This window comes from Amblyomma mixtum, chromosome 3, assembly GCF_055824585.1.
Source record: "Amblyomma mixtum isolate Tamu chromosome 3, ASM5582458v1, whole genome shotgun sequence".
Taxonomy (NCBI): Eukaryota; Metazoa; Arthropoda; class Arachnida; order Ixodida; family Ixodidae; genus Amblyomma; species Amblyomma mixtum.
Window position 1 is genome coordinate 267,435,472 of NC_143014.1, and position 10,153 is coordinate 267,445,624.

At 47.8% G+C, this 10,153-nt stretch overlaps 1 protein-coding gene across 1 annotated transcript in view; it reads left to right on the plus strand.

Moving 5' to 3' along the window:
* The window catches only part of LOC149354674 (uncharacterized), a 44,450-nt gene extending 35,577 nt beyond the window's left edge, over positions 1-8,873 (plus strand). The window contains exons 7-8 of the mRNA XM_089577538.1: positions 3,761-3,854; positions 8,728-8,873. Coding sequence (XP_089433664.1) covers positions 3,761-3,854; positions 8,728-8,798 — 165 coding nt within the window. The 3' untranslated portion in view covers positions 8,799-8,873. The remainder of the gene's footprint in view (positions 1-3,760; positions 3,855-8,727) is intronic.
* Positions 8,874-10,153: the final 1,280 nt, after the last annotated feature.

Below are 10,153 nucleotides of genomic sequence, written 5' to 3' on the forward strand. Positions count from 1 at the left end.
AAACGGCGAGAAAGTCCTCAGTTTGTCTTGCCCACCAAATAACAACTGCCGAGTGATCTGCAAGGCTCAAAGCTGAGAATAGAACATTGCAGTACAGCACTAATGCGGGCAACTCATACATGCGCTCCCCTTAGAGCTGATATTGTGGGCTCATCCTTACATACCCAACTATGAAGGGTGTCTCTGAAGCGGTAATGGTGGATTGTGAACGAGTAGGGTTGTGTACTGAAACTTCCGCGCTAAGTATGCTGTCATGGAAAGCAGAATACAAACGGCCTACAAGCATTTTTTTTTATTTGAAGGTCATTATTTGGGCACAGTGAGAAAAGGTGCTGGACACAATGCTTGAAACACTAACAGCGTCCGTTGAAAGTTCTCTTCTCTTGGTCTTTGATCCATACCCCCTCGTCTCAGCATACGGACACTACCTGCCGGCTCACTGCCGCCAGGCAAAGTGATTTATTCTACTTATTCTGCCTTCTCGGCCACACATTGAACTGATTCCGGGCAGGGAAGTCGCCTGTCTGCACCGCGGTCGTCCCGATGTTGACGTCCGTTTTTCGGGTGTGTTTTATTATCTCCCTAGATATACGAATGCAACTTTGGATGTCCGGATCTTAATATGGCTTTGTCAATGTCGTCAGTCATTTGAGTACTCCCTCCCCCTACAGCCTAGCCTCGCTCTGCCTTGTGTTGCTTCCTCGCCATATGTACCATCTCCATGCCCCAGTGATATTGTGGCCGTGGTGGTGGTGTAAATGTGCAGGCTGGATTAGCCGTACAGTGGCCTGTCGGCATTTGCTCAGCCTGAGTCACTGATCTAAGTGATTGCGTTTCAACCACTTACTCGTAAGGCCAGTGTCTTCTAAAAAGTTCCGTAGTGATCGTTATACAATAATTTTCCTCGGGTTTTCCAGGAGTCCCTCGCGCTCTGCAAAAAACACGAGCACGCAAAAACGAAATAGTTCACATCACACACATCACAGTGTACACACAGGTGAGGTGGCGCGGTGAATCTTGTACAATTGTACCGATATATAGGAGAATTCGTGCGCACTCAATCCAAGAGAGTGGCTCTGCCGCCCATTGGCAGGCTGGCAGTGCACCGCTGGCTAACCATTGCTAAGCCTAACCTGCTTCACATTGAAGCCGCACCGGACAGTGTATGGAACAAGCCAGTAACTATCATAATATGTCTAATCCTGTTTCTAGTCGCTATATATCAAATAACCACTCATTAAAATAAGGCACAGTTGATTTCCACAGAACCTTTTGGAGCGAAGCACGCCACGCAAGAGCCGCAGCTAAGATTTAGTTAGTTACGTTGGCTTCACCACATAACAATGATGTGGCATGGAAATGGAGTACAAGGGACCGAAGACCACCCTCAAGCGGACCCCACGTTCACCTCGTCACGCATTTCACGTTCCCTGTGTTGGGTGCGGTTGCCTAAAGCCGGCGCAGCTAACCAATCTCCACGCACGAAAATTGATCGGAGGGCGCCGTTAGGAGAAGCGCCTCTTGCAGTGGCGCTACGCGAAGTTCGATGTATCGAATGACGGCGAAATTACTCATTATTTTGCACATGATTGTCAACGGGGTAATCTATGTACTCGGTACATCCGATAAACCAAAATATCTATGTTCATTATGTCCGTGCTCTACTGTGTATGTATATTTATATACAGGGTGTTTGAAATTAGGTTTTATTATTTTTAAAACTAAACGATGAGCTGCGCACGAAAGGCCATTCCGCGCTTAGGTTTTGCGATGAGGCATGCAGAAAGTGAGGTCACTAATAAACTTCTTGCACTGCGCTTAGCGTGCCTGTTTATATTGGAAATATTGGAGGTGATCATATCGCTAGTCTATAAATTTGGTAGAATTTTCGTACCACACCCATGCTCGGACATATTCGCCTCCAAAGTTCAATTCAATTACCCATGCCAGGCGGTGTCGATAGGCGCGAAACTCCTCCCTGTTATGATGACAGTATTGCGCGAAGTTTTTAATTTAGGAAACCAAAACTAAATTGGGAACAGTTATCAGAGATATACCAGCTGCTCTTCCCCTTTTGCAGACCAAACGCCATGAGCAACAGCTAGGGCGCATCGAAAGTAGCTCTACGTCTATCACCACCGCTGCGCACGCGCAATTCACTATCAGCCACGGGCAGGGAACAGCGGCTAACACAGGCGTTCCCCCTCATTTGCATCGAAGATGCTTCAGCAAACTCCCAACTAGGGCGGCTAGAAGGGATAAAAGCTGTTCCAGTGGCATGGTAGGGCTTCGTTTTGTGTGCGGCAGAGGTCTTGTCCTTGGCGATGCGCATCCTGTGGTGTTTTTTCTTTTGAATAGACTGATGAGTCACTGCTTGCCTTACCGTTTTTTTCTCCCTTTGTTTTCTCTGTTTACGCTTCTTGTTCACCTACAAGATTACTATTTTTCCATAGATCTGCTAAGTCAAAAATACTGTTGCCATGAAGCTCTGAAGTCTCACCATGTTTCGTACTTGCCTACACTTCAGTCACTGGCAAAGGGACTCTGAGCAAGCGGCTTGGTTGTGGTGACTTGGCAATTTTTTATGCCATTAACCACTAAGTGGTGCTATTTGTAGTGGTAAGACATGGGAATCAAGGATCAGTCAGTTGTGCCTTCGCGGCATGCTGCACAAGGGGCGAATTTGATCCTGCCATCCAGTAATAGTTGTGCAGCACTTTGATGAGCACAAAAGCGAAATTCATCCCAGGGACGCAGTAGAGAAAAGAGGGCACAAGCGATGGTGCTTCAATGCCACCAAACCTTGCAGTGCAGCTTTCTCGTTGCCGTAATGCACTGGCTGCCTCTACAAAACGTGAGTTTTCTTAGGCCGTATACACCACATCATGATACTGTTTCAAACTTGAAAAAACGTTAGGGTTGCCTTTCTCAAGTAGATGGCAGCACACATAAGGGGTGCCGCAGGCAAGGTTCTGCGGACATGGCTTTCGCTGCTTGATAGAGCTGTCCGTTTGGTTTATTTCCTTGATGGGAAAACGGCGCAAAATTAAACGCATGTAGTTAGGCGAGACAGGTTATAACAAGCCTAGAAATGGTAGCGCTAATTCGCTGGTGCGTTGAGAAAATGTGCGAAATGCAGTGCGAGGTAAGAGCCGGTGACTTTTATTTTTCACTGCACTTCACATGGTAAGCTGAGAAAACTTCAACGCGGAGGCTTAGCTTGCAACAAATGTAAGCCAAGAAAACGCGTAGGCCGAAGACAGGAAAGACTGCCGTCTGTTAAGTGTTACGCTACGTATTTGTCTTTCCTCTGAGGCCCTTTGCAACCCTGCCTCTCGGCTGGAAAAGTGCTGATATCTCAACTGACGTCGTGCATTACGGTAACGGACTTGTGAAAAACGTATGTGTAAATTTACTGTCAGTAACAAGCTAAAATAGTTATCCTGCGCAGAGAAAATCCTAAGAATTTCTTGCATAAATTCAACGTTTAGATTAATTGAGGCCACTTAGGACTTTATGTTTTAGTGCTACCAACAAATGGTCAAAGAAATATTTGTCAGCTAAACTGTTATGTGAATAACTGAAGACGCGCAGTCTCTGTTGGCTAACGTATGTTCCTGTTTCTCAGAGCACTCTATACCAGGGCAATTACTTAAACGTCGAGTGTCATTTTTTACACACTCATATTTGCATATCCAGTATTCTGCTCACGCAGAAAAGTTCTGCAGACTTCTAACTCTCGCCATTCAATTTCTTTCAGTTCTTGTATGCCCTGGACAGTGGAGTGATGCTCACACTCATTGGAGACGCCTGGACATTGTTGGCCAAACGATCCACATTTATGATCGAAAAAGGTGCGCTGTATGCCTTTAGAGCCGTAAGATGTCTTGTCCTAGTTTGTCTTCTTGTCCTTCCATTATTTTACACCTGTAATGCCCCAAAGTTCCCGACATCACCAGTGGAATAGTATAGTATAGCCCAGAAAAGCAATCAGCAAACATTGAGGGCAAGAGCAGCTTTCAAGTGAAAAATCGACTTCGTTCGCAGGCGTTAAATTAAAATGCAATAGAAAAGAATATGGTTGTTGCTGCAGAGGCGCCGCTCCCTTGACCTCTACGGGCCAGTTACACTTCTGGACTGACCTGTGCGGAGACTGACACCATGTTTTCTACTTGCCTACACTTCAGTCAGTAGCGCAGGCATCTTGAGCAAATGGCTCGGTTGCGGTGACTTCGCAATTTTTCATCACATTAACCACTGAGTGGCGCTATTTGTACTGGTAAGGCATGGGAATCAATGCTTAGCCTGTCATTTGTGCCTTCGCAGCATGCTGCACAAGGGGCGAATTTGATCCTCCCATCCAGTAATAGTTGTGCAGCAGTTTGATGAGCACAAAAGCGTAATTAAACCCAGGGACGCAGTAGAGAAAAGAAAGCACAAGCGCTGGTGCTTCAGTGCATCCAAACCTTGCCGTGCAGCTTTCTCGTTGCCGTAATGCACTTACTGAACTATCTTTACGGTGTCAACCAACATTGCTTACTACATTAAAAACTGCTCTAAAGACCATTACCAGGCTACAAGTGTGTCCTGGAAAATGAATGTAGCTATAAACAGGTAAGTGCGACATTTTCGCGCTAGTCGCGGCAAAATTCCTACAAATGACACCCTTTCGAGGAAAGCGACTTGGATAAGGCAGCAAAATGAGCCCGCGGTCTCTATTGGAAGTTGTGACATGCCACGGGCTGGGGCCGAACCTTAAATCTAAGCGTGTCGCATGCTATGTTCTACCAACCCAGTATTGAACTCGAAATCAAACTTTCCAGCTGCCAACATTGAATTCCAGCTGAAATGACGCCTGTTTCCAGCTGGATCATTAAATCGAGGATCGTGTCCAGTTGAAACATTTCCTGCTTCCACCTCAATTTATGGTGTGCGGCCCAATATGGAGCGAGATGCGCATGTCAGGATTGGTCCGATGCTTACCATCTGTGCTGTTAAGTTTCGTTTTCTGAGGGTAAAGTCGCAAGCTTATTTCCACAGGGTGGTCTCCAGAGTGAGGAGAGCTGCCTGTAATTCGACCTGCATGCTTTTTTTATCAGTGTAGTTCTCCGCTTCGGTCCAGATGCTGAGGTCATCAGTGTAGATCGTAAATCGAGCCGCCGTGTCACGTTGGAGGTTCCCTGCGACTCTGCACAGAGCCGGATTAAACAACATGGGCCCCAGGATGGAACACTGGGGAACACCCCTATCTAAGGAACAGGTTCTTGAGGTCTATACAGGTGCCATGCCATGTGAACAATCTGGTCGGGCTGCAAGGCAATTCCTTATCCAATTCTGGTCAGGTTGGTTACGATAGCAATAAGCCAGCTCTTCGTGGATAACATCGTGGCCAATGTTATCGAACGCTTTGTGCGTATCGATGGCCAGCAAGTAATGGGCAGGGCCGTGCGTGCAGTGCGATTGATGACGCGCCGCTTGAGTCAGAGACAATCGAGACAGATTAGGACACTCGGTTTGCCTACTGCGAGCTGTAGCAGGCTCCAAAAGTGGGTTCGGAGTTCGGAACAAGTTCGCAGGAGCAAGAAAACATGCTTGTCGCACCCAACCTATGGCTGTTGCAGTGGGAAGATATTCCCGTACATCCATTCTCTCTGACCGACATCAAGAATCTCGAACGGCTTTATAGGTCTACACAGCGAACCATCGTAGGGCTGCCTAAGCACAACGAAGTATCTGCGCTTGAAGCTTCTTACAGCGCGTAAGCTTACGGATCCGCACTCAGATACCCTCGACATCTGCACTGATGCCGCTCTCTGGCGACCAGGCTCGAATGGCGTGTGGTTTTGTACGCTAACCTCCGTCCACCCGGGGGCGTATACACGAGTCACCGTCCTTCCAGTACCCCCCTGCACGCTGAGCTCCTCGCAATCTGGAGCCACTGCCTCCCTCCCACACGCTGGTATCACACCAGTCACTCTTCACTGATTCGCACGCTACTTACTCAGACATTCTTCGCCCTGCCTCGGAGGATAGAACGGCCACGGCCACCCAATCCATTCTCCGCAGGCACGCACACGTTGCTAATCAGAGCTAATCAGATCTTGATGCCATAGGAAGCATAAGAGGGTTCTCACGCAGCTTCCACCCTCTCCGTTCGATGACGTTCTACGTCACACCTGCGGTTACTCAGGGCGTTCTACGTCCGCCGCTTATGAACGTGGGTGGCGCTGATGAACACTCTCAAGGTTAGGTTACTTGTAAACATAAATACCCCCGAAAGCAGAAGGTTTGAAAGCCGTCGCCGTAGCTCAGAGGTAGAGCACCGGACGCGTAATTCGGAGGTCGTGGGTTCGGATCCCACCGGCGGCACATGGTTGTTTTTTCTTCTGCTTTTCTAATCAATTAGCTTTAAGCGATAACATATTCAGTAATATTCTGAATTGATCAACACCACAAAATAAATAAATTAGTTTAAAAAAATTCCCCTGTGCCCCTTGGTTTCTGTGGCTGTTGGCTTCTGTCATATTTATAACGAGCTCCTCATTCCCCTTCCCTTGTTTGCTTAATCAGATCTAAGTCATTTGGACTCCGGGGCATAAGGGTTTACCTGTGGGCACTATGGCGGCGAATGCCACTGCTGCTTCCGCAGGTGGGAAGTCAATTCTTCATTACCCCCACCCCTCAGGGCAAACCCGTACGATCTCCTAAGTAGCTATCGTGCACTATGCCCGTGCGTCTCTCCGTACTTGAAGTCGTTCCCGCCTGAAAGAACTCATTCCACCGGTTCTCTTTTCGTGTAGGACCCGCCTTGCACGTTCCCAAGAGGTCATCATCAATAAGGTTTACTCTGACTCCGCATATACCTCACTCTGGCTAAATGGTTACGGCCCGACTTCGCCGCAGTAACGTGCTCGCACTACGGGGCTCACTGCCACGTGTACCTTACCCATTTACTCTGGCAATGTACTTCATTTGGAACCGGGGGAATGGCCGCACAGTCACTCCAGCACATAGATACCGTAGTACGCGCTGCTCACGTATGCCAACACACAGCTCTTATTTGCTGCACATATGAGCCAAAGTGGCCTGATTAGGCAACTCCGGTCGACGAAGACAACGGCACGTCGCCTCTCCCGTGACGTACTTCTTGTAGGGAAAAACGACGACTTGAAACAGGACGACGACGAAAAGTGCTCTGGATGAGCGGTCCTGTGCAGTTCTCGTCTTCGTCCTGTTTGAAGTCATGGTTATTCTATACGAGCATTTCGGAACAAGTGACCCAAACCTTACCTTTCTTGACGGTCTTCTGTCGCGGCTGCATGTTTCTCATCCCCGCTGCTATCAGCAAGAGTCAGAAATAAATATAAAAGGACACAGTCGGCACGGAAGGGGGCGCGGTCAATTTCACTATAGTTTCCCTGCTTAGTTTGAAATTGCTACATAGTGAGGATATGTGAGCTTTTTTTTTATTGCCTATTACGGAACACTGTTAATTGCGGCGTTAGCTCCCTGGTGAATGTTTCCATAGGTCGCCATCGTCGTCGTAGTGGTAATAGTCAAAATGCTTCCGTGCAACCGAGCGTGAACGAGAGGCGGGGGCGCAGGGAACAGGCGGGGTTAGGGGGCGCGATCACGTGACCACCCCTTGAACCTAGCCTGTGCGTTGCCCCTCGCGTTAACTTTCCCAACAGAGAGCACAGGCTTCCGGGCGAGCCATGTTTGTGGTTGCAGTCATTTCGAATCCATGTATCCTAGAATGACTGGGGTGAGGGGGACAGGGACTCCGCATGAGCATCCCGCACGGGATGCATCCTTCTGTAGGTGATCATCGTGTACCTGTTAGCGTCGATTTTCCGCATTCTCAATTGTTTTTGTCAGTGCTAGCTTTATTAAGCCTCTTTCCCTTGGTTTCGTTTCGTTGCCATCGTTGGTGTGTTCGTCCCGTCCGTACGCTCCCCCAGCTTAGGAATGCACCAGCATAGGTAGACAACGCAAGAAAGACGGCCCCTTGGTCTCCGCGTCCAGGCGAAGGCCAAAGCGGGCAACCAAATGTGAACCGGAGACTCTACCCGTAACGATGATGCACAGTACAGCAGTACCGTTATACCTCCCCTCAGCCACGAATGCGTCCATTTGTTAAGCAGCGCCTGTAATTCGTATGGTCGAGGCCACCATGGTGGCTCAGTGGTTCGGCCACGGCGGTCGCTCTTCGATGGAGCGAAATGCTAGAGACCGTTGTACTGTACGATGTCAGTGCAAGTTAAAAGAACTCCAGGCGTTCAGAATTAGTTGGAGGCCTCCGTTCTGCCGCCCCTCATAGCCTGAGTTACTTTCGGACGTTAAACAAAATAAACTAAATCATCTTTACATCGTCGAATTCATTGCCACTCATTGTAACCCTCGGATAACGTAAACACAATGTCTTGTTGCTGACGCAGTCACATCGGTGATGGCGCTAACCAGCGAGCGCTAATCACTCGTCGCGCCTACAGGGACTTAGCGCCAGACATTTTCTTTGTTTACACAGCATTATAAAAACACTTTGATTGCCCTTTAGTCACTGAACCATTTACTGCAGTGGCTAAATTCGCTGTTTTTTTTTTCCTTCGCAATTGCAATGCTAAGCTCTTCGCACTCAATTATTCATTCCTGAAAGCGCGTTTTTTTTTGTGTTTGTAGAAGTGATGCACCAGCGGCTCAGAGCACTTTTTTGTCATTTCTATGCAGGCATGCCATTTTCTCTCAAGAATGTGGGGGTCTCCATGGCCAAGGTCCTGTATGTGCTCTCAGATCCTTGAATCTGGGAGAATCGCTGAAATGCCTCCAAGTTTTTTTTTTATGCACTGCTCAGTTTTTTTTTGTGTGTGAGCATTAAATGGGGGTAATTTAATCTGCTGCGGCTGTGAGTCTGTGTAGTTTATTTTCGGAAGCAACACACGCCTCATGATAGGAAAATCTGTTCGATAGTCTTTTTTTTCTTACACAGGACATTTTCTGCACGCTTGTATTTAGATAGCTGTTTCTTATGACAAGGTAGTTATCTATTCAACATCATCCAGAGAAACATGAGGATACTGAAACACGTTTCTCATGAAACAGGAAACAGAAGCATGAGGATATGGCATATTGACTTTATGTGAACTTTAAGCCTTTAGCAACAGACTTCAGGAGAAAATAATTTCCAGCAATAAATTCACTATGCACATTTGCACAGATATGCACATTTTGTAACTTTTAAACGGAAATTCGGATCATTGATTCTGACTGAAGCATGCTAGTGGACCTTTGCAATTATTAGCCTAGTTTGAATTGGGGGATTTTCAGCGTCATGCTATGCGAACATGAAAAATTCACACATGTTTTGGGTGCAGTACGCTAGCAGAGGCGGCGTAAATTGTACATGTATCTACTTGTATCGACCTTACCCTTGCTCACTAGAGAATAGCTATTGTGAATTCCATACAATGGTGATTCTCGTAATGGAACACATGCCAGGGGCATATAGTTGATCTCTCTCGATGGGGGGCTCAAGAAAAGTGAAATAAAACCCAGGATGGCGCACGCGGTGACCCTCAGACAACTGCAGACGCTCACGTACCCCAACCCGGAGCTATACCACAGGCTTTACCCCGGTACATACCCGACAAATATATGCAAGGCCTGCAACGCCAATGTAGCCACTTTAACTCACATGCTCTGGGACTGTAACAAAAACCTTCACAGTGCTAATTCCGGAACCCTCCAGCCGCGGTTGGCCGCTGCCTTGCGCAGCCCCAGCCTCGGGGACCAACTCTGGGCCGTCCAGCAGGCCCGCGAGGCGACGGCGAGGCAGCGCCTCGACGTCCCCACGTGGGAGACCTAAGGCCCCGTCGGCGAAAGCTCTGCAGGACTATGAATAAAGTTGTTACCAACCAATGGCGCAGGCTGAGGACGCCATGCAAGATGGGGCTGTTTGGACCTCTCTAAAAAGGCTCGGTCCTGCGGTGGACTTAACCTGGCCAATGGTGAGTCATAATGAAATGTTTGCGATGTTTCTTGAGCAACTGCTCTTTTTTTTTCGAAAATGTCCCGTAAATTAAGTCACATATGTACGAATTTCACCATAAAATCAATTTCCAAGTAACCAAAGGAATTATTTCAGCACTAAAGGGCA